Source organism: Protopterus annectens, chromosome 2.part2, assembly GCF_019279795.1.
Source record: "Protopterus annectens isolate FY-2018-M chromosome 2.part2, PAN1.0, whole genome shotgun sequence".
Classification (NCBI taxonomy): Eukaryota; Metazoa; Chordata; order Ceratodontiformes; family Protopteridae; genus Protopterus; species Protopterus annectens.
The window spans coordinates 44,623,027-44,648,355 of NC_056730.1; the positions used below are offsets into that span (position 1 = coordinate 44,623,027).

The following is a 25,329-nucleotide window of genomic DNA, read 5'->3' on the forward strand; positions in this document are numbered from 1 at the left end:
ATTTTTCTACTGAGATAAAGGTATCTTGAGTGAGTGTATGTAGGGTGGTGGGAGATGAGGCGGAGCAGATCAGAGTTGAATCATCTGCATATTGTATGAGTGTGGCATGTTGTGTAGAGCATTTTAGGTTATTTGTGAAAATAGAGAGCAACAGCGGGCCCAGTATAGAGCCCTGTGGGACACCTATGGTGGCTGGAAGTTGTGTAGACAGAGTTCCTTTCCACTGGACTGATTGTTGCCTGTCAGACAAGTAGCTTCTGAACCAGGCTATAGTAGAGGAGGTGAAGGATAAGGATGTTAGTGAGTCTGGTAGAATGGAGTGGGAGACCATATCAAATGCTTTTGAGAGGTCTAGGAAAATGGCTGATACATATTTGTTATCATTCCTGTGAAGGTTTATATAATTAGTGAAAGATAAAAGGGCTGTGGTAGTGCTGTGATGTGGACGGAAACCATGTTGTGTGGTAGATAGTAGATTGTGTGTGTTAAGAAATGTCATCACTTGCAAGTGGATGCATTTCTCAAGAATTTTGGATAAGGGGCAAAGGATGGCAGTAGGTCGGTAGTTGGAGAATTCATAAGAATTACCTCCTTTATGGAGAGGAATGATGCGAGATACTTTCCAGAGTTTGGGTATGTAGGATTCTAGTATGGAGCGGTTGATAAGGATGGAGACAGGATATAATAAGGAGTCACTAGCCATTTTTAGGTATGCAGCAGGTATGTTATCAGCTGCTAGTGTGGTTGGCTTTAGTTTTAGGAGGAGTTTTTTGATAGTTGAGGTGGGCACTGGTGATAGGCTGAAAGAGGGAGTGGTGTGGAATAGGTTAGGTTGTGACTGAGGTAGACTGTTTTTGGTTATTTGACTGGACAGGGCTAAGATGGATTTAGTAAAATGGTTATTAAATTGAGAAGCTATGTCTAGGGTATTGTTAGTAGAGATGGGTGCTGGGGTTGTGGTTTTGCCTGGCTTTAATAGGGAGTTAATGGCATGCCAGAATTTTTGTGGAGTATTTGAATATTTCCTTTGGGCACTAAGAAAATAGTTTTGTTTGTTTATTTTGGATTCAGCCTTGGCCTTGTTTCTAAGCTGTTGATAGGATTGTCTGGAACTAGGGGTTTTGTCAGTTTTCCAGATTTTCCAGGCTTTATCTCTAGCTTTTAGTAAGGCTCTGGTGTCTCTATATAGCCAGGGTGCATAGTTGGCTTTAACTCTGAACTTTCTGCTGGGAGCTAGACTATTAAGGATGTTAGAGAAGGTTGTATTGAAGTAGTCTACTGCCTGGTCTAACCCGAATGTCCGTAGTGGTTCCCAGTTGCAGTGGCTTAGGACAGTATTTAGGTATCGTGGGGTAAGGTTACGGTCATCTTGTACAAATTTGTAGACTACTGGTTTGGGGTGATTGGAGTGTTTCTGGAGTAGGAAGGTGGGGAGATGATCACTTAAGTCATCTGGGAGGCAGCCTACTGTATAGTTTTGTTTGGGATAGTTAGTTAGTGTCCAGTCCAATATGGATTCTGTCTTTGTTTTCTCATCTATTCTGTATGTGTGTGTGTGTGTGTGTGTGTGTGTGTGTGTGTGTGTGTGTGTGTGTGTGTGTGTGTATATGTATATATGTATATATGTATATATATATATATATATATATATATATATATATATATGTATGTATATATATATATGTATATATATATATATATATATATATATATATATATATATATATATATATACATATATATATATATATATATATGTGTGTGTGTGTGTGTAGATATGTATATATAAAACATATAAAATGGTGACTTGGTTTGATTGAGGGGTTCAGTCTTTTTTTGAAGTTAACTGTTTGCAAGTTTTGTGGTTCAGTAGGTCAGCTACGGTTGGAAAGTTGCTTGAATTGTCTTAGGTTATTCAACTAAGTAGGTGTGGGGGGGGGTTGCACAGACAATGTAATTGACACCTCCGCCTGGCTTTAAAAAGTAGTTTATGAAGATGGTTATGAATCCATGAATTAGACTACTGTTGCTGTGAATGCAGGGGGTTGTGCGCTACATAATGGACTGCATGAGTAGGAGGTGAAGGACTCCATTTTGACATTCAGGAAGGCATGGGGAAGGTGCAGAAAAGGTGAAAGTAAGTAATGGTGGAGAGTGAGTTCTAAATACCTTTAAAAAGACTGTTAAATTTACAGTTGTATACTTTGGTTACCAAGCAAATATAATCCAGCTGGATGGAATTTTGTCCTGTAGCTAAAGCTAAGCTATCTTCTACTTATGCCAGTGTTAGCGTACTCGATGCTTGTCATTTTTAAAGAGCCAACGAACATCTGAAACCTAATTTTGTACTTCAGCTAGAGATGTTCGCAACCAGGGCAAAACAGTGGTGTAGAAATTAGCATTGTGAATTCCCATTTATTAGTTTTTCGGCTTAGTTTCCCGATGAGATGTTTTCTGTGTGGAGTTTGCAAGTTCTCATTGTGTTCTTTGTGTTTTAACCAGGTGCTATAATTTTTTGTCTCATCCAAATGTCTGCTGTTAGTTGAGCTGGGGTTCTTCAGAATTGCTTGTAAAACTACATGCAGTGTGCGCATGTGTCTTCTAACCAGCATCCCATCCTGGAATTGGTTCTTTGCAATGTGACCATTCTTTCTTGGTTGTGCTTTTGGTCCTCACAGCTCTGAATAGATAAAGTGTGATTGCAGGATGAATGAATGCTGAGAACTGTTTTATTGCAGCAGAAACATAGGTGGCAATGCTGCTTGATGGTATTGGATCATCTGTTAGCTGACTGCTCAGAGCATTTTGGCTGAATCTGATTTGCGTGAATGTTGTATTGAATGAGAATTCGACTAGTGTGAATGTTACATTGAATTACATCATTTGGTTGAATGCAGTTACTGGAGTAGTTGTACATGTAATTGAATTCAGGTTCAAAGGTATGGTTAGAACTGAGATTTTGGCTAGTTTACATTGAAAGTTAAGATTAGGTTTCAGTGCTTGTCTTTTTGGGTTTTCTTTTCTTTTATCAGGAGTGTAGGGGGATGTCTTTCAAAAGAAGTACTGTGGATAGTTATGTATATTGTATTCCATACATTTTCACTTAATTTGCATCCAGATAAGTATTTTAATTTCTGTATTTCTTTTTGGAATTTGAGTTCAGTTACCCTTTTAAATTGCATCCAGAGAGAGATGCCCAAGATCACCGTTTTCTCTAATGCTCTGCTTTTTTTCCTCAGGGAAGAGGTAAATGAAAAGCTGCGGGACACAGCAGATGGTACTTTTCTTGTGCGAGATGCATCCACAAAAATGCATGGGGATTACACACTTACATTAAGGTGAGGTGATCTACAGTTTCTACAAACACACAAGCCACATGCTTTAATGTTCTCCTTGGGACTTGTGTGATGCTTGTTGTCTGTATAAATTTCTTATTTCCTGAGCATGAAGCTCTCAAGCTCCGGTTGAGGCTTTACTCCTACATTTTTAATAGCAAACTTGAATTATGATTAAATGTAAATAAATGCAATTAAAGATCTGAATAGTTGAACAAGTATATTTTCTTTTCAGTAGTTGGCTTTCTTTGAAGTAATGTGACTTTTTACAGTCCTAGAGGCTGTACTTTAAGAACTTTTTTTTCCCCTGGCTGATTTGTTTATTTTTCTTTTTTTTTCGTTATACAGGAAAGGTGGGAACAACAAGTTGATTAAAATATTTCACAGAGATGGAAAGTATGGGTTTTCTGATCCGCTGACCTTTAGCTCTGTGGTTGAGCTGATCAATCACTACCGTCATGAGTCCCTGGCCCAGTACAACCCTAAGCTGGATGTGAAGCTACTTTATCCTGTCTCCAGGTTCCAGCAGGTAATGATTGTGACTGTGTCAATGTGTGTCTTGTTAATGCATGCACGCTGACAAGTGTTTGAAACAAAGCAAGTGCTACTATGTTTGTAGGTAAGACATCTTTGTCATAGCACCATTTTTGCTGTACTCCATACTACATTTATTAGATTGTACCTGGCTATGTTCTAAGTAACATAGGCTTAATCTATCCATGTATGCTACAAGGATAGTTGTAGGTATGTGCTCCTAGCAGAGTGAATTTACGTGTAGTAACCACTTGACACAGGAAAAGACAATTGCCTAACTGCTTATCCAGATAGGTGTGTCTTTCAAAACTTTACATGTTGCAATGTGACTTTCTAACTTTTCCCAGTAGTAATTATGTCAGAAGTTGAACCATTCTGTGCACCAAATGTATTATTGGGCTGCATCTAATGGAGAGTAATATGTAGAAAGATGCATCTGCTCTTGGCTGAATATTTGTCAGTGTCCTGTATAAGTTGGCTTTTCATCTCAAGACCTCTTGAGATCGAAGTCTAAATGAAAAATACTAAACTAATGGGCAGCAGCTGGTATAGTCAGCATTAGGATTGCACTTGTCTGTTGGCTAAACTTCATAAAGATTTCTTCATTTGCACAGCACATGTACTTTGTTTTTATTCTCTCTGCCCCCTCTCTAATGATGACCATTTGCACTTTTTTCTCCAAGGATCAGGTAGTTAAGGAGGATAATGTTGAAGAGGTCGGAAAGAAACTGTATGAATACAACACTGATTACAAGAAGAAAAGTCAGGAGTACGACCGACTGTATGAAGAATATACCCGTACATCTCAGGTAGGTTGTTCTGACAGCTATGAGTGCTTGAAAACAGCATGTTAAATGGAAATGTACATCTGAAATGTGTCCCGCAGTGAATTGTACTTGTCATTTCAAATATTCTGAAGTGGTAGGAAGTTCCATATGAAGAAAGCGAACAACTTTCTGTTTTGGTTCTCCAGTGGCAGCAAGGAAGAAAATAGTAAGGTTATTGTGAGACGCATGTTGTTGTTGTTGTGTCTTTCAGCTTTTCCCAGTTAGGGGTCGCCATAGCGGAACTCCGGTCCGCTAATGATTGGCAGTAGATTTTTACGTGCCGAGTTGCCAGCCCTGACGCACAACCTTCAACGAAGGTACTCCCATTCACGCATGTCTCCACGCAGAAGACGCTCTAGCTGAGAATCGAACAGGACAACATCATACTGTGAGGCGACAACGCTACCGTAGCACCACCACCGCAGCAAATATATTGTGAGACATATATGGGATTTAAATCAAAGCCATTGTCCTTTTATTTTCACTTTAGTGCCAGTTATGTAACAGAGCCTGACTGAAACAGATTACATTTCCACAACATTCCGCTGGACTTGCTTATAGGCTGTTTTGTTCCATCTGTGGCAGTCTGATTCTTTGACAAAGTCATGGAGGAAAGTACTGCTGCTTTTACATTTAACCTGCTGGATTCCGGTCCTTAATTAGTTTGTATAGAGAGGTTATATTAGTCTTCCATAATGCCAGCTGCTTGGACAGTCCACTGAATGCTGTCTTCCTTGAACAACAGAAGACCTTTACAGTCACATATTGTTGTGCCATGACCAGGCTGTCCTCTGTTAAGGTCACAAAGGCAGTAGTTTCTGGATGTAGCCAAGTTCTTGAAGGAACTTTATAAATGTAAGCTGTTCAGAGAAAGTGTGGACAGCAGTTTCCTCAGGCTTCAGTGCTTAAGTTTTCCCTTCTCAGGTGTAGCATATTTGTCAGTGTCTGGAGAGGAGTGATGCCGATCGACCTTCAGGCCCACCTTTTGTTTTACCTGAAGGTCAGCTGCTGCACTAGATCTTTGTTTTATTTTGATTTTTCTGCATTTATTGAATGGGAAATGTTATCTAAGCAGAACCAGGTACTTCAGAGACTGAGAGAAAAGCCGCATAAAAACAAGGTGACAAAAAAAAGAGTACAATAAATTACAAGACCTGTGGTGCTGTATATGATAAGAACTTGTGCAGTAAAAATATTTAGTGCACATGCTGATTGCATTAAGGTATAAGCTGACAAGTCACAAAGTGTTTTTGGACTATCTACATTTGGACCATCTACATTCAGACTTTCCTTTTAAAAAATGGCATGTGAAGTTGGGGAAGACTGACCAATAGTTAATGCAAAGTTTCTGTAGACTGGAATTTAGTTGCATTTCTCTAAACCTGAAGTCAATTACATGAAGAGTTTGTACAATGGAACAGTGTGAAATCGTGGATTGAGATGTGGATCAAAAACTTTCATTTTTCTGTTTTATGAAAAGAGTTGGGAGTCTGAAATTGATGGTGAGTAGGCAGAGTATTTATAGTAAAAGATCCTCTGTGCTCAGTTTAAACTATTTATTTTTTCAGTGATATCCCATATCTGTCTGGGTTTAGTTATTTGTAGACTAGGTTGGGATTTTAACCCTGTATTTCCTTGAGTCATCTTTTTAAATTGCAGTTATTTGGTCACAGAAAAAAAAAACATTATTTTTACTCCACAATAATCACTAGAGGAGCCTGTAACACTCATGCTCATTTGTGGAATGAAGCAAAATGTTCCTGACCTTCTGCTTGCCTTTCATGATTGCAGGAAATTCAGATGAAAAGAACAGCCATAGAAGCCTTTAACGAAACAATTAAGATCTTCGAGGAGCAGTGCCAGACCCAGGAGCGATGCAGCAAAGAATACATTGAAAAATTCAAACGAGAAGGAAATGAGAAGGAAATTCAGAGGTTCGTTGCTGCTTTCATTTCTTAATGCGGATTGTTTTTCTTTTTCTGTCTTCATCCATTTGTTTTATGAACATGTAATTAATGAAGTGTACAACTAAATAGAAGGTGACTTTCACCATCATGGTTCTTTAAAATATTCAGTGTCTTGTGTTTCATCTGTAAGAATCACATAAATGCAGTTAAAGTGCTGTTTATTCTCTCCAAATAACCCATGCTAGTGCTTAACGACAGTAATATATGCATGTTAGTAAAGTACTTTAAAATATAAAAGGTTTGTATCAGCTCATCACTGCATTAGGGAAAGCCTAGTGTAATCTGTGGTAGTGGAAGGTTTCACATAAAAGTGCATGCTGATTTGCATATCAGAATCAGCATTTCATCAACCAAAGCTTGAGCCTTTACGCAGAGGACAGCTAGTCCTACTTATAATTACATTTTAGCATAGTAGCAATATGTTGTTTTTTTTTTTTACTGTCATAAGGGATTTGCAGCATTGCGCAGGTGGTTTGAACAAAAGGAATACAGTAACACAGGGGAGAGGGACAGTGGTGTGTGCAGTGAATAAAGCATTACTGAAACTCGGGATTCAAACCTGGGTCTCCATCTCTCCATCCACAGTGCTTTTAACCACCATCATTTCACTTTGCCTACTGTTATGATAAACTATTCAGCTTTTTATGATGTTAGGTTACCCCTGCAAAAGGAACTTCTGGTATTCATTTTTAGGCACTCTGGTTTGTTTTAAACATTTGATATATTTACTTTTATTTGAATGTTTTCAAACCAGAATTTATTTATATATATTTTTGAACACTTTTGTTTGAAGTCTGTCTTTGCAACAGGGTGTTCCATGCGTTCATATTATATTTATAGGTTCATAGGTAGTTACAAGGCAAGTGGTGTAAGAGATCAAGGAGCATAGCCCAAATTTCCCAACTGGCCCAGAGCATTGTCTGGATAAATGGATTACTCAGATTGACATAGCTAGAGAGGCTGAGGGAATCCAACATTGGCTCATGGAAGGAGCACATTAAAAGCTCATAGTCTTAATCATCTGACCTAAATCGGGTCTTGTTACTAGGATATTATTGATTTGTAGATGAATAACTGCTGCTTATCTAGTGGGCAGTGTGTGTGTGCGAGTCTTCATATGACAGAGTAAGAGTATTCTTAGTGTATGTTAGAGAGCAGTAAGAACACTTCACATGTTTTGCAAATTTCTAATGACACTGCATTTTATTTTCTTCAGAATCATGATGAATTATGAAAAATTAAAGTCTCGTATCAGTGAAATTGTGGACAGCAAGAGCAGGCTGGAAGAAGACTTGAAAAAGCAAGCTTCGGATTATCGGGAAATTGATAAACGTATGAATAGCATCAAGCCAGACCTTATTCTTCTCAGAAAGACACGAGACCTGTACTTAACGTAAGTGCTTCACAGCTCATTTCTGCCATTGCTAGTTTAGAGCTGTTTCTATGTTTTGTGTGAGAGAGAATGGCTTGGAACATTACCCAGGCAGGACCTTTCAGGATTGCATGCTTTTATTCAAGATTGATCTCTCAGTATGGATTAATTGGGGGTGGGGTGTTTCAGAACTGTGATCCACGCCTTCGCTGTTTGCACATCCTCCTGACCCACAAATGTGTAGTATCAAGCAATGGTAAGTTACACAACGTACTCATAATTTGGAATTGTATAGCACTGCCAGAAAGGATGGATCTTTGTGCTTTTGACACAAGATGGTGGGTGCCTTTTTAAAATTCCAGGGACCATAATTGAGATCCTTGGAATCTTGAATTATTCTTCCTCCGCTGATATTTTCTGTTCTTGGAGTTCTTAAAAGTGCAGGACATGGGCAACACAGCATGGGGTGCATATAGCAACAACTCTTTTTAATGTTGTTGCAGAAAGGTTTTTGACATTCCTTGTACAATTCTGTAAGGTTAGTTATTGGGGTGCTGCCCAGCTGGTGGCTGTGTGATTCTTTAAGGTTGTGGGGTGCTCAGCTGGTGGCTGTACCATTCTGTAAGGGTTAGTTGGGGTGCTGCTCAGCTGGTGGCTGTACAATTCTGTAAGGTTAGTTGTTGGGGTGCTGCTCAGTCAGTGGCTGTACAGCTGTATAAAGTTTGCACTGCTCTGCATGTGAGTTTAGGACTGTGCAGAATCTGCTCATAGAGGAATGCTCCGTGTGATGCCTTAGCAGTTTGGAGGGTTTGTGAGTTCAGGGGTCAAATTATTCGCTTAGGATTATGTAGGATTCAGTGTAGGGAACTGCCCAGCGTGGTTGTTTCCGATTGCATCATGTTCACTGATAACATCACTCAGCATGATGTTTCTGGAGTGATTAGACTTGCATGTTGATGTTAGCTGACAATCGTGTAGGGCTTTCTGGTAAGGGATTGATTAGCGTGCTTGTGATATGGGACTGAATATTCCAAACAATGAACTTGGGTTATCACTGGAGCTTTCTTATATTTTGGCATCCTAAACTGCAGTTGAATTTGTGGATTGGTGGTACTTTGAACAGAGTGGTTGTTGAAAAGATAACCAGCATTTTCTTGATTATGTAATGTTCATGAAGCTTAGAGTCACCGTTGTATTTAGTAGGGGGAATGTTCATCTTATGACCTAGTAGTTTATAGTGTCAGGCAGGAGAGTTTCTCCTCTGCTAAAGATGAACCAGGATTGTGTACCACTTCAAAGTAAGGAATGGTTATTCTGTTGCCCAGAACTGTATATCAGTAGAATGCAAGGGCTAATTGTCACCATGGCAACCAAAGAGTATTCAGCACTGGGTAAAGGATGCACGGGTTTTAACATGGGTCGAGATAGGGGAGAGGTTTGTAGTTCAGAATAACACTGAACACCTATCTTGACCCCTGTTAAAACCGTTCCTAGGTTGGTTTTTGGTCTTTGATATTGCCATTTTCGAACTTCTGTGTTCAACAGTACAGTCGACTGATTTCGCTTTGACATTCTAATAGTAAACCGTTCAGTAGAGGGCCGGTGCAGCATGTGGTTATCGCAAGATTGTTGGGCTTTGGTTATGGGCTGTTTAATGTATAGCATTGGGTAAGGACTGTGTTTGGGTAGTCAGTAGGGGGAGCAGTACAGCATGTGGTTGACTCAGGGTTGTATGTCTTTTTGGTTATTATGTCTTATAGGAAGCTTGCTGCACACTGTCAAATGTGTGTTTTTGAGGGTATGTAGCATACTTTCATTCCATGATTTTATGAGCTGTGTATTGGGTGAATTGGTTGTGCTCTGCTTAGCATGGTCAGATGTTCTTCGTGTTTCACTGTTGCAGTCATTACATTTGGGTTATCTGCTTGCAGGTAGCCCTCATTTGGTCTAATTAACAAAGTCTTCGGTCCTGCGTTGGTTGCTGTTCCTTCTTCCATGATGTCAGGTTGTCAGGGGTATAAAACATGCAGCCGATGCCATTACATCAGTCTTTCTTGCCGTGCGGTGCCCGAAGCAGAAGCAGTTTGCGAGTGCCAGTCGGCCGACTCCTGAAATTTTCGTTTTCGAGTTTCAGAACCAAAGTCTTCAACTAAAAGCTAAGTACCCCATTGGGGAAACTTTTTCTTGCTCTTAACCGATGTCAGTAAAAGTAAATAATTGCATTACTTGTGGAAAGTAAATACCTCCATAAAGATTTTCATTCGTACTGTATTCCTTGCCTAGGCCCAGACCACGACATACCTTGCTGTCAGTTTTGTGCCTTATTTAAACCACGAACTATCCATCGTCTATATATTTACGCTTCTAAATATTTTGGTGCTCGGTTCAATTATCCTGATACGTCTTCGGTCAGCTATCAGACTACCGACATTCTGAAAAAATGCAGAGAGAGACAGGCAGCCTAGGTCCAAAGCTGCTGACGACGCTTCTCCTAAGCCAGTCACCAGTACTCAATGAGGTGCTTTTGCAGCCCCTGATGCACGCTACTTCTGATTTGCAGTTCTCTACTGAGACCCATTCGGAGTCCGGTATGCCGCGAGATGCTTCAGCTGTGGTACCTGCGGATGTTACCTTGGATGGGTCCGGAGCCACTGTGCAGGCACAGGCTTCTGAGGGTGTATTCAGGCCTACTGACTTGAGTATTAAACCGACGCCATCTTCTTCGAGGCCTAATCTCGAACCATGCCTAAAAAACTGATGCCCAGACTGCATGGTCAGGCCTCTATGCCTAAAAAACAGATAGGAATGGCTGAAGACCTTATTACTTTAATCAGGGGAGGCCAGCCTTCCCTCTCTGAGACCTAGGACTGAGTTTGATACTTCAACCAGGATTCTGAATTTTCTGTTTCCCCTGATGACCAGGATTTAACCTCCTCTACCTATGAGGATTCTGATGCTGACTGCTCCATTCCCTCTTCTTCCCCCCCAGAGGATTTCTCTTTTGGTGAAACCCTGCATACTCTCGGGGAGCATTTTTGTTGGGAAAGTCAGGATTTCTCTGATTGTAAAAAGAGGCTTAGGGATTTCTTACTCCTGCCCCAGCACAGGCCTTTAGCCGTACCTCCTGTATTAGACATTGTTGATGCATTTGCAGAATCTAGCTTGGCCCCTGACTCTTTATCTCCTGCTCCCAGGAAACCTGATGTGAGCCTGACTCTCAAGTTCCTTTTCAAAAATCCTACTGCGGATCCTGAGATAATTTCACAGGGGCCTACTGCCAAAAATCCTACCCCCTCTGGTAGAGACTCCATGGTGCTGGATAGATGGGGTAAGAAGGTATACACTTCTGCAACTTTGGCAATTAGGACCTTAAACTGCCAGTTTCATATGTTGAATATCAGCAGCATATTATTGGATTGCTTAAACAGAAAATTATGTTTCCTGATTGTGCTGAAAATAAGGAATTACATGATTTTATTGCATTCAGCTGAACAGGTTGGAAAACATACTTTGCAATGTGGTTTTGACTATAGAGGCATTTTGCAGGGCTGCGGGAACTGGGTCTGTACTTAGAAGGCATGCTTGGCTTAAGGAGCAATCCCTACCAGATCATGTTAAAGCAAAATTACTGGATGCTCCCCTAAACCAGGACAGCCTGTTTGGCAACAAGGCAGAAGTTGTTCTTAAAAAGATGGAAGAAAAAGCTAAATATATGCAAACTGTTAAAGATTTTTTACCAGTACAACCTCCAAGATTTAGTAGGCATTGGCCTTCCAAGAACTGGTCCTTTCCTGCCTCTTCCAGACCTTCAGTCCAAACCCAGGTCCAGCAGAGCTCCCAGGCTGCAGTCCCAGGGTATGCACAGGACTAAGCAGTGGGGGGGCCTCCACTTCCAAATCTGGGAGTAATAAGACTCCCTCCTATGGTAAGCTGTCTCAATGACTTCCTTTTAAAATTTCCAAGCACTTAACTGACTGCCCCTTTGGGGGGAAAGATTGCTCTTCATGCAAAGAACTTAGGAACTCATTACCCAGGACAAATGGGTTTTAAATATAGTGTCCCAGGGATACAGATTTCACTTCCACATGTTGCCAACACCAAGTGAGTGGCCAGACCTACCCCCAAATCAGTGGGCAGAGGCCCAAAGCAAGTACTTTCTCTCTTAAGCATGGTGGCTATTCAACTGGTACCAGAAGAGGAAAAGGGACAAGGTTTCTACTCGAGACTTTTCCTGGTACCCAGAAAAGGCAAATCATGGCGTCCAATCCTGGACCTGTCTACTCCTAAACACCTTTTTGGAGATTCCAAAATTCAAGATGCTGACTCTCTTCACCAGTTGCTTCCTATGCTAGGCAAAGATGCCTGGTTGGCAACACTAGATTTGAAAGAAGCATACCCTGCACATCCCAATCAGGGAATCTTGCAGAAGATACCTACACTTCAAAGCAGGCTACACACACTATCAGTTCTCTGCACTGCCCTTTGGCTTATCTACTGTGCCCAGGGTATTCACAAAGTGCCTAGCTCAAGTTATTACATTTTGCAGGCAAAGAAATATTCAAATATACCCATACCTGGATGATTGTCTAATTCAGGCAGAAAGCCAGGACATACTTTTGAATCATCTGGCCTTTGTACAAAGGGTTCTAACTTGTCTGGGGTACACCATAAACGAAAAGAAATTACACCTAGTACCCTATCAACAAATTATATTCCTGGGAGCAAGCTTGAATACAACTTCCCAGATGGCTTTCCTCACGCCAGAGAAATTCATTTAACAACCTACTTCAAACAAGTGGCTACAAAAACCCTGCTATCTGCAAGACAAATACTGCAAGCCTTTGGGTTCATGGCCTCATGCATTCTTCTAATTCCATATGAGGAAACTACAGTGGTATCTAAAAAGCCTATGTTGTCAACATTCTCAGGATCTAGAAGCAATGATTCCTATCATACCATGCCTACACCTAGAGTTTCTTTGGTGGGCAGAGGCCTGCCACCAAAACAAGGGACTACCTTTCACACCACCCCCTGCCGCCCAAACCCTAACAAATGCATCAAACTATGCATGGGGGGGCTCTCCTGGCAGGGAAGTGCATTCTGGGCAAATGGAACCGAAGTCAAATGCACCTGCATATCATTCAAAAAGAAATGTTAGCAGTACAGAATGCTCTGACAGCCTTCAAGGACCACATTCTTCCAGGACAACTAATGGTAAAGACGGACAACACCACTATGTGGTACATGAACAAGCAGAGGGGGGTACACATTCTTACCCCCTCTGCAGACTAGCCATGGCATTGTGGAACACAGCCTTGAGCTACCAAGTGCACCTACAAGCTCAATTCCTGCCAGGAAAATTAAATACATTGGCAGATGGATTAAGCAGAAACCTCATGGACCCACACGAGTGGAAACTGGAACCAAGGATTTTCAACATGTTGACAAGCAAATGGGGGAGCCCAGATCTAGACCTGTTTGCCTCTCCCCAGAACTGCCAATTGGACAAATTTTGCACAAGGACTCCCCACAAACAAAATTTTGCACAAGGATTCCCCACAAACAAGCCTGGAATGTGGAAAAACCTATCAGTCTGTGCCCCCCGCCTCTGCTCTCCAAAGGATTACTAAAAACCACACAGGACAAACCAGGGATGATTTTTATTGCTCCAGACTGGCCACGCCAACACTGGTAACCCCTCCTGCGCAGTGTGCCACTTATCTCCTTGGCACCTGCCTCAGACTCTCCTTCCCTGTTGTCTCAGCAGGAGAACTGGATTCTGCACCCTCAGCTTCTAACACTGAACCTAGCAGCCTGGCTGATTACCTAATCTCTCCTGTACCATCCCTCAGTAAACCTGTGATGGATATCATTTTAGAGGCAAGGAGGCCTACTACTAGAAAATCTTATGCTGAAAAATGGAAAAGATTCTCTGTGCCTGGAACCAATCTCAAAGGATGAGCACAGCAGCGCCCAATACCTCAGATTTTACAATACTTAACTGAGATGCTTCACAAGGGGCCTGTCTTTTTCCTTCATCAAAATTCATGCCTCAGCCATTTCAGCTCATAACACAGAACCTCCCCGCTTCTCTCATCCACTGGACAAGCAGTTCCTCAGAGGGGCAAAAAATTTGAGACCACCCAGGAGAGCTCCAACCCCAGCCTGGGACCTTAACTTTGTTTTGGAGAAACTCACTCTACCTCCTTTCGAGCCAGCTGCTACTGCAGACTTAAAATTTCTTTCTTGGAAAACAGCTGTCCTTTTAGCAATCACTTCAGCAAGAAGGGTATCTGAATTACAGGCTCTTATAGCAGTGGAGCCTTTCATCATCTTTCATGCGGACATGGTGTCCCTCAGAACCAATCCGTCCTTCATGCCCAAGGTGGTGTCCAGTGTGGCTCTTAATCAGTCCATTCATTTGCCAACCTTCTTTCCCAATCCACAGAACAAAGGGGAATGGATACTGCATTCCTTAGACGTGCACAGACGACTTGGCTTCTACTTGGACAGGACTAAACCTCAAAGGAAATCTGAACTGTTGGTGACATTTGCTGCAGGGGCAGAGGGGAAGGCTATTTCAAAGCAAACCATTTCTAAATGGATAGGCCATTGCATTAATTTCTGCATTAAGCACCATGGAAAACCTATCCCACAAGGGATCAGACCTCACTCCTCCAGGGGTGCATCTACCTCTACAGCCTTTCTCAGAGGAGTCCCTACCAGGGACATCCTAGAAGCTGTTACCTGGAGTTTGGTACGCATTATCATTTGCCAATTTTCTCTAAATCCAGAGCTGGCTTTGCCACTGCAGTCTTGCAGGACCTTATAGCTCGTCCTAATGCTATCTAAATTCCTCCTCCCAACCATAGCTTTGGGAATCTACCCAAATGTAATGACCAACAGTGAAACACGAAGAACATAGTACATTTGTGTACACTTGCCATAAATGTAGATTTTCAAGTGTATTCACTGTTGTAGTCCTGGTTACCCTCCCTCCAGCCCCCTAACTTCTTTTGGCTATACCTCTACTTTCCTTTACTATGGCTAAAAGCTTTTTGGTGTATTTGCTTTTTTGTTGGAGGTGTATCATTGTATTTTTATATTTAATTGCTTCCCATTAGGGGGGCACCTGACATCTGGGGCAAGAAAAACTGATGTAATGGCGTCTGCTGCATGTTTTATACCCCTGACGACCTGACGTCATGGAAGAAGGGATAACAAACCGACGCAGGACCCAAGACTTTGTTAATCAGGCTGACTGAGGGCTACCTGCTAGCAGGTAACCCAAATGTAATGACTGCAACAGTGAATACACTCTCTAACAGCTACATTTATGGTAAGTGTACACAACTGTACTTTCTCCATTCCAAGGCCCTTAATTCATTCCTGGGCTTCAGTTGCTGTCTGGTTGAAGTTAGTTACCTAAAAGTGCATGGGTTTTGTCTGAGTATTGTGCTTTCCTTCAACCTCCCAAGGACATGCTTTGTAGTATGATGTCTGGGGGGGGGGGGGGTTGTCTTTCACAAACTACTAAATTAGTGTTATGGCTTGCAACTGCTTTATATTAAAATTAATTTGGATAACTAAACAGATTAGCTGGACTATTGCAGCCATCCGTAACGCTGTCAGTTTTGAAGCAGTTAGTAGTTTGTGGCTTTTGTCAGCTGCAGCCTGTTGCCCTTTTTCTAACGAGGAGTAATGAGCACTGATGTAATGTGCTTGGGTCTGCAGTGCATGGACGCAAAAGGAGAGAGTTTGACAGGCCAGGTTTGTAGACTATTCCTAGTACCATTTCTCTAGGTTGCCTATTATATGATCGAAGACGCATTCTTTCGAATGCGTCTTGATCGAACTTGAAAGCACGAAACGGCATATGTGAATCCTTTCCCTGGGAAAGAAATCGCTTGGCCGCCTTAGTTATTTTGGTGTTTTCGTCACTGTAGTTTGATCTCTGAGTTTGTATATTTAAGTAGGGGTGTGTGTAATGTTTATGTAATGTTTTAAAGCTTTTTAAGTGTTCGGGATTGTAAGCTTCGCTTACATGGGGTCGATAAATCAGCGTTCGCTTTTTTAAGCATTCACTGATGTAATATAGACCCTTTCTGTAGGCTCTGTCAGCTCATTTCACTGAGTAAATATCCTGGCATATCTTGGTACCAGGTGCAAAGAGAATGTGTAGTTCCATAGGTATTAAAAATTGTGTATTCCTTAATACCAATTTTACTTTTACGTACGTAAAGATCAGAATGCTGACTTATTCTTGCATATGGAAAGATCAGAACCATCTCCATGCTATTTTCTGTCTTCAAGACTGTTCACGTTTAGCTTGTTTGAGTTTCTCACTTGCAGGTGTAATCTCTGCTGCTCTTCCATCATTGTAACCCATGTTTTTCTCCTAACAGGTGGTTGACGCAGAAGGGTGTGAGGCAAAAGAAGATCAATGAATGGCTTGGCAATGAAAACACAGATGAGTAAGTGTCCACTATTTCTTTTACCTCAGGAATGAATAGAACTCACAAGCCTCATCTTCATTTTGTGATGTTTTGTTTTTGTTTTGTTAGACAATTCTCTATGGCAGATGATGACGAGGACCTGCCTCATCACGATGTACGGACATGGAATGTAGGAAGCATCAACAGAAGCCAAGCAGAAAATCTATTGCGGGGCAAGTCTACCGGAACATTCCTTGTTCGGGAAAGCAGCAAGCAGGGATGCTATGCATGCTCTGTGGTGTATGTATCTGTTTAAAGAATTCAAAGGATATTTTCTGCCTTAATTTCTGCCTTGTGTAAATGCTCCCCATGCCCCCCCCCCCAATTCTTTGTACCACTTCACAAGTCTGGGAATCTATTATTTTCGTAGAAAAGAAAGCACCATTTTACCCAGCAATGTGTTTCACTTCACTGTCTGTAAATGAATGGTTTTTGGCAAACTGCTAACATGTGCCACAGTGAACAATTTGTAGTTCGTTAATATTCCAGTTGACTGTTGATTTTATCTTCTGCAATTGGAAAGAATTACAGAGGGGCACTGAAGCTTTTTTCCAGTAGTGCTTGTTTACATTATTTTGGGCATTACCTGTGGGAGAGTATTTCTTTGGAGACGATGGGTGAATGGGGGGAGGGTGAAGGGATCAATGGGTACATCATAAATCAAAAAACTATCCTGGTAGAGACGGACAATGGCATGACCCTCTGGATGCCATTTGGTTCTCTCCAGCCCCCACCTTAGAACGGAGATTGTCAGGGGCTGTAGGAGAGGTTGGTAAACCTGGTGACAGACAAGGGGCACTGGGGTAAGAGGAAAAGAAGGAAGTAGAAAAGACAACATACTGTCTGTCGTGTCGTACATATTATGGAATGGCTCCCCTCATCAGCCAGTCACCGCACTGTTTTTGTGATGAGATACTGTTGAATATTCAATTCAGCAGGAAGCAGCAGTTACTTAATACACATTTTCTTATCCAGCTGCATCTTTTACAGCTGTTTTCTTTCCAGTGCTACATCTGGTCTAGTATTACCTGTACTTGTAAATTCCATGTGGTGATAGGTCTTGTTTTGTAAGTAGTGTGCATTCTTAATTACTGCATACATTTTGGGCTTTCAGTATTTTAGTGAGTGAATTATCAGTATAGTTTTAATGTTCTGGTGCATTTTCTTTCTCTGGCTAAATTGTATCTAGGCTAAGACTGGGAAAGGATGCCATTGGTTTCACGGTACCGAACTGCTCAACTTCAGTGCAATGCATAGAGACAAAGATAGTGACAAAAGGGAGTGATGGAGATGCTTATGTTTGCTTTTATTTTCTCTTTCAGGGTGGATGGCGAAGTAAAGCATTGTGTAATCAACAAAACACCAACGGGGTACGGATTTGCAGAACCATATAACTTGTACGGCTCACTAAAAGAACTGGTACTACATTATCAACACACATCACTTGTACAGCACAATGACTCACTTGATGTTACACTAGCATACCCTGTATACGCACAACAGAGACGATGAATAGCGTACCATATTGATTCAGTTCAAAAAGACATGGGCCTCTGGAAGGAGAGGGAGAAGCTCCTCAGATTAACGCATCATGAATCTGTGCCATGGTGACAGAGTTGTCTGCTGGACAAGAGTGGAGTTTTCTTCACATTTCAGCAAGAGCGATGTAATGGTTAAGCTGTGAATGTTTGACTTCAAATGTGCTTGCTTTTTGGAGCACAAGTTAGTAAAGGAATGCTGAATTTAATCTCCTTGCACGGAGGGACACTGAGGCCTTTTTCCAATGGTGCTTGTTTACATTCTTCTGTTCACAGCTTTATCAGCTAAAATGTCAGAGGCTGTGGACCCCGGATGCAGTTTTACAGTGTGTGTGCAGCGACGAGAATATCTGCTCATGAACTTGTATGGATTAAATGTTGCAGTATTCAGTGGTTCCATGGTCATGAACATACGGACTGTTTTTTAAATTGAACTAAATGGTATATGTAGTAGGATGGCACTTTCTAGCATGGACACTTTAAAAAGAAAAGAAAAAAAACTACAGAACTGCAGCTGCCCTAATTAAGACCTATACATTGGCAGCAACAGCACAGTGCCAGAAGTTTTCTTTGCAGACCTTGTGTTTTCATTTGTTCCTTAAGCCTGTTTTGTGGATGTATTGAGAAGTGAAGAAAACGGGACTGTTTTCAGAAGTACAATATGTAATCCTGTTTGTACATAAGATAGTAGCTTGCATTGAACAGAACACAAAAACATGAGTACCAAATGTATCATTTTTTGTTACATTTTGTTTAATGCTGAGTCGCTCGTGCACCGTGCTATGCAACACTTTTTTATTTGTACCCATAACATAAGCTTTATACTTGTTTGTGTCGCCCAAAGTATTTTTCACCACTGTGTTCCTTTTTCACATAAATTACTGTATTTAAATACAGCATATGTACTTGTCCAGGACTATGGGGGTTGGGGAGAATTTTGCAATTAAAAAATGACCAGTATTCATGCATTTTGTTGTAAGATACTTTGGCGTTGCACCACCTTTCACATTACGTGATGTTGAACTGCTTTTGTTTTCAGGCAGTGCCTGAATGATTTAAAAGCTGCTTGTTTAAATAAAAGGTCTGTAAGGTGACACTATCGGCAGAGCAGCAGAGTATCATTTTAAATGTAGTGACTTAATTGCGGAGTGCTCTTGTAAGACATGGAGGAGGTAGTGACACCAAAGAGTTTCAAAGAGTTTATCAAAGTCCTAGCTGAAGGGTGTTGTCATTTAAGCCAGGAAGAATACTTAAGTAGCAGACCTGCTGCTGCTTTTAAGATGAAATACAGAATGTTTCCAGTCTTAATGATATCCAATTTTCAGTTCCCAGTAAAGTAAAAAAAAAAAAAAAAAAAAACAAATAAAAAAAACAGAACTAGACTTAGTGTTGTGAAGCAACTTAATGATTTGATAAAGATATAAATGACATTGTGAGCCATGTCACAGTATCAGTAATTTAGCTTTTGGTTTTCTTCTGGAAGCCTCAGTATCTTTATAAACTGTAGCACTGTTTCAAGCCTGTAGTGCTCATATTAAATAAGCTATAACGAAAAAGCAGTGGATGTGAGGCATTCTGATTACTGGCATTCAAATGGAGTTGCAATTTGATCTTTGTAGTGAGATACAGACAGTAGACGTTTAACCAGGAAAATTGTTGTGTGTAAATATTCTGGCTATGATATTAACATATTCACGTCTGATGTGGCATTGTAAGTCATCATTCTTAAGCATGCTAGACATTGGCTTAATGCTTTGCCTTGTAATTTCCATGGAAATCTGTAAGAACCAGAATCTTGCCTGCAACTTGGTACTTCACTGATCTGCACTGTTAATTGCTCAACCATGTTTACAAAAATTTGTCTTTAAAAAAAAAAATTAGACTGCATGGCATAGATTCATTGCCTCCTGAGTTTGTTGCCAAACTCTTGTAGGCTGAGGATGTAGCAACTAATGCAGAACCTGGAGTGTCACATTTTGCTTTATAAATCTGTTTTTGAGAGTTGCACCTCGTGGGGTGGCAGCTGGTGGTGGTTCTGGGGTTTACAGCCTAGCACTTTACCTTTGAACGGTATTTTTATGTTAGTACTTAAGAAATGCTGATTTGTTTATGATTGAATGAAGATATTGTTATAACTTCAGCATCTGTCTGTTCGCACGCGCCCACACACAAACACACTGCTGTAGCTTATGTTTCCACACTCCTTAGGATTAGACTTGACTATCTTTTTTGTGTAAGAACTGGAGTACGTCATTTGCCTTGCTAAATGTCTTTTGAGAGTTTTGAACCTACACTTGGGACTAGCATTGTAAGTAGTATTTTATTATGTTTAAGGAATTACTACTTTGTAAAGTCTTAGCAGTTCTGTTGAGGAATAGTCCTTTACCTGACCTTTTAACATTGCTTTTATTATGCAGAAAGGCAAATCTAGAGTTTAATCGACAGCTAGTTAATGATGCTCATTTCTAACTAGGCTAAGTAAAGGGCGCTCCTCTGTGGTGAGCGAAACTCAAGCGTAACCCATATCGTTTTACTAAATGAGGTGGCTGGTGAATGCGATTGGTTTATTCATGATATTGGCCACAGGAGTACTTTATTGCTGCTTAGTAATGGTGAGTGAATGTAAGAAGTGCCCACCTTGCGAAAGCATAAACAGAGAAATGGTTATGATCATTATCTGGCCCCCACTTGTTTAGCAGGATTGTCACCCATTTAAACTCTTACTTTTGCTGCTACTTAAATTTACTCTTATTTCCCCTTTCTTAGTCTTTTGTGTACTTTCCACTTGGTTTGCTGTTAACTGTCGATTGTATGATGCCTTTTGATTATATTAACTTGCAAAGCAATATAGGTAATACATGTATTTTTACACTCGTGAGCTAGGTCACACTTTGCATTAGCAACATGCTTCTTCTAGTTACTGTTGCTTCCATTATGTGGCTGACTTTTTCCTCAGTCACTTAAGGATGTACTAACCTCTCAATCACACGCTAAATTCCCATTCCCATGGCTTATTACCGTCACAACCAGTGAGCAGAGTCTCCCTCTCTTGTATTTTGTTTCCGTATGTTTCTACTAGGTACTCTGTGGTCTGTGTGAATGATTAATTGAATGCGCATGAAGTAGTCGAACTACTGAGGCATGTATATTGCTGATTATCACTGTATACCACAGTGATTATACCATGCAGCCACATAATTGTACAGCTTGGGCACGGAGCTTCACTTGTAGTTGACACTAAAGATGCAAAGTAACAACTGTGAACTATTGGATGAAAACTTGGCTTTTATATATTTATGACCTAAAAGATTAATCTAAACTAGCAAGGCATAAAAAAATACAAGTGTTTCATAATGGTTGCTTATGCATTTGCATTGTGTTTATGTTGATGTAAATTCCATAATTTCATTTCCTACATTATTACTATAGGGAAGTCCTGAGCAGTTCAATGCTCCTGCTGTTTTTAATTTCTCCAAGTCTTTTGGGTTTCTAATACCATGACGGGAATGGACCCCATTCCCAAGTTAAAGTAAAGTTCATGAAATTAGTATCGTTTCACTCTGACGTTAGCCAAAAGTGCTCTTCGCAGCATCCGCAGTGTGCCCAGTAATGACTCCTCCTGCAAATTGTGCGGTGTTACATGAATTGGTAACATATCTAAATACGTTTGTAAATTCTTTTTTTATAAGACCAGTTACTATTGGAACTGTCTGGGTATCTTTCTTCCACATGGCTCTCGTTTTCTGCCTGCAGGTCCAGGTATTTTATGACTTTGTCTCTGTCTGTACGCAAGACACTGTAGTCACTAGGTGTGGTGATTTCAATGATTAATGCTACTTTTGTCTTCTTTTCTTGGACCACTATATCTGGTTTTCTAGCATCTGTCTTTTGAACTGTTGGTATTGGGTGATCCCATGTGATATAAACTTCATCATTTTCTATGATTCTTTGTGGCTCATGTTTCCAGTGTTTTTCAGCCATCTCAATACCATAATGTTTGCACAATCTCCACTGTAACAGTCTCGCTACATTATTATGCCTTTCAGTATACAGTCCCTCTGCCATTAGTGGGTTACAGCCAGCAACAAGATGTGTGTTTCCATTTCGGTTTTACAAAACCTGCATATGTCTGTTTCTCCCACATGTTCAATGGACTTTCCAGCGTGTACATAGCCCACTGTCTTGGGCTGCCAGTATTAACCTTTCATTTCTTGATGTGATTTCTGTCTGTGTTCATGCTTTTTCATGTATAAATTTCATTATTGCACTAATGGCAGAATAAAATTAAGTTGATGTAGACATTGACCTTAAACTACATGAATAGCAGTGGTTGTCTGCAGGGCCACTCTAGGAATCTGCTGTGACTCGGTGAGAGCAAGCATTAAATACCATATAATAATCGTAAAAGATATGAGTTAATTAAATCCAGCCAAGGACAAAGTGCCCAGCAATCAGGCTGTGTATTACTACTGAAAAAAAAACTGAACTGATAAATGCCATGGAGATAGGGGAGTTTTAAAGTAACTAACAAAACAAATACAGGGAACAAGTCTCATGAGACTACCTTGAGAGTAAATCCATTAAATCAGCAGAATGGGACCTGCTAAGTCCCTATGAATTGAGCCTGAATGTAAGGATTGTAACCAGCCCTGTGACAGCATAGGGCAGTGTACGGGATGGCTGACAGCTTTTTAAAGTTGAGGAATATTGCTGTGTCTGACCTTTTGAGGAACATATAGGAAAATCCGTGTAGGACTTTCTATGTCATCACAAGGACTTTAAAAGTTGATGTAGTTTTTAACATGAAACTATTATAAAGCAGAGAAATATGTTATATTGGGGTTCCCTCAGCCTGTTTCTGACCTGCAGTAGCTTATCAGCGTCTGGTAGAAAGTCCCAAGTAAAGGGCAGTACAGTAGTCTGGACAGGAAATAACTGGAGCCTGCACAACCATTGGTATGTGCTCAGATTAAATAATGTGTTAAATAAAGGTGATGCTCTACAGTTAGACACCAAGACCAGAAAACAGCTAACAGCTGTTCCTGGTGTGCCATCCAGTCATGGAGGGTCACTCAGACCATGTTTTGTGGACAGCCCTGTTGAGCTACCTTGGCAATCACGGCAGGCATTTTCCTACATGTTCCTTCAGTTTTCATGAATAAAAGGTTCTGAATTCTTAAGTCTATATGGCTTATGGCACTGTACCTGGTTTGTGCCTGCATATGGTTTATTCAGATCATGCACTACCCTGGTAAAAAAAAAAAATATATATATATATATATATATATATATATATATATATAAGTAATAGGAAGGACAGTAGACATGCCTACAGAATTTCCGTTATTCCATGGTGTTGCAGCATACATGGTCTGCAGTATTGCACATTTGCATCAACAGAAGTAATCAGACTCCAGAAGCATCTCGTGGCAGACAACAGTGAAGGCCTGTGGTATGACTTGGCCTCACATTCTTGTAGTTGATTAAAATAACTTGGATTTAAACCAATTTTGAAATTTTGGCTGCATCACATAAGTTCAAAGTACCACACATTTGTCTGCAGGTGAGTCTGTCGAGTCCAAAGTTCAAAATAATACAGCAGCAAGCCTACCATCCTGCCATTTTATTAGTTTTAGATTTAGTGTGCGAAAAGCTGACTGTCATCTGTGTGGTAGTGTATACTGGGAATAGAGTTCCTATGAAGGGTTCTATATAGTGTGGCATAGTCACTTGGCAGAAAATGGAGTCTGGTTTATAAAAACTATGACTTCAGTTCATTGGTTAACTTTGGCTTCAATTCCTTAGTTAACAATCCATCCATCCACAACCGCTTTTTCACATTTTTGCACATGGGGTCATGATGCTACTTCAGTAGTGACAATCAACTAGGGCCAAGGTTTACACCAGAGGTGGGATTTTCAGATGCTTTCAGAAATGTGATTTGATAATCTCTGAAAGCTTAGTTGGCCTTTCTGACCTTTTTCTTGAGACATTCTACCCACAGATGTGAAAATACATTCCTGGTATCATACTATTTCAGAGTGGTTATCTCTGCTTAAAGGGGAACATGAGCATGTATACAGTTTCTGTGACAGTTATCAGTTACATTTCTGTTTTATCTTTTTTTCCCTTTAATCCCATCTGCATTATTAATCCTTCAAATGGCTGTCTAATTTCACCGCAAATGCATGCATGTAGGTATGGACTACTTTTGTAATACTGTTGCAGTGACATTGACAACATGTACTGCGTATTGCATTTGTAGCAGGGACATCAAGGAGCTGTAACATTTATCCATATGGAAATAAATTGTATATGTGTTGCCACTGTTAATAATTAATTGTGGTGCTTGCTGTTGCAATGCCACAAAGAAGGCAGAAGCTTGAACATCATTTTTCTTGCAGAATCCTCTCAGTAAAGAGAAACCATCTTTCTGATTGAAGTCTTAACATATTTATAAAAATGACTGGTAAAACTTTAATTCAGTTTTTATTAAAATAAAACTGAAAATCAGTGTAAAAGTGGGTAAATCAGTGAGGAGTTTCATTCAGTGTGGACAGCTTCACATTGATAATGCACTTGATTATGTGCATTTACAATATGTGTAGTCACATGCTATCATCAAAGCCAAAGAAAAAATATGGATTTAAAGGCTGTCTAATGCTTTGAGGGACTTTCCCTCTTCAAATACATTTTAAACTTAACATGTCATTCAGTCCTGATTTATAAGCATTTAGCTTTACTTGCCAGGCATACTCTTATGTATTGCAAAGTCCGTTTTACTTGGTGTACCTTCATTTGAAACTGATAACACGTACATACAGTGATAAATATCAGCCAACCAGCTAAGGAACAAAATGATGGAGCTGAAATTTGCACATGTAATATAACCCAATGGACCTGAAGGAGGAGTTGGACAGCATGGGTTGCAGAAGTTATGGAACATACTTTGCTAATGAACCAGGTTCTTTCTTAAACAATGACGTAGTCTTTAACTCTTCCTTCTAGGATGGTGAATAATTTAGTGAGATCAGATGTGTTTTGAGCTGCTCTCTCTTTTATGTATTCTCACACTTTCATTTTTCCTGTGCTGTTGGCTGTTTCAGCATCTAGGGTACTAACATTTTTCTTACACATGCTTTCATTTTCTTCCAGCATTCATTTAATTCTCAACATATTCTGTAATTTGAACTTTTTTCTTACTTTTTCCTATCCTTCTCCAAGCTTGGCTTATAAAACGTGCTATGTGATGTAGCTTGAA

The 25,329-nt window shown here is 40.4% G+C and overlaps 1 protein-coding gene across 4 annotated transcripts in view; it reads left to right on the plus strand.

The window, feature by feature from the left end:
* PIK3R1 (phosphoinositide-3-kinase regulatory subunit 1) overlaps positions 1-19,427 on the plus strand; it is a 169,049-nt gene extending 149,622 nt beyond the window's left edge. For all 4 annotated transcript variants that reach the window (XM_044063736.1, XM_044063737.1, XM_044063740.1 and 1 more), the window contains 8 exons: positions 3,240-3,338; positions 3,684-3,864; positions 4,553-4,678; positions 6,488-6,630; positions 7,880-8,056; positions 16,441-16,509; positions 16,600-16,770; positions 17,853-19,427. In XM_044063736.1, coding sequence (XP_043919671.1) covers positions 3,240-3,338; positions 3,684-3,864; positions 4,553-4,678; positions 6,488-6,630; positions 7,880-8,056; positions 16,441-16,509; positions 16,600-16,770; positions 17,853-18,042 — 1,156 coding nt within the window. In that variant the 3' untranslated portion in view covers positions 18,043-19,427. The remainder of the gene's footprint in view (positions 1-3,239; positions 3,339-3,683; positions 3,865-4,552; positions 4,679-6,487; positions 6,631-7,879; positions 8,057-16,440; positions 16,510-16,599; positions 16,771-17,852) is intronic.
* Positions 19,428-25,329: the final 5,902 nt, after the last annotated feature.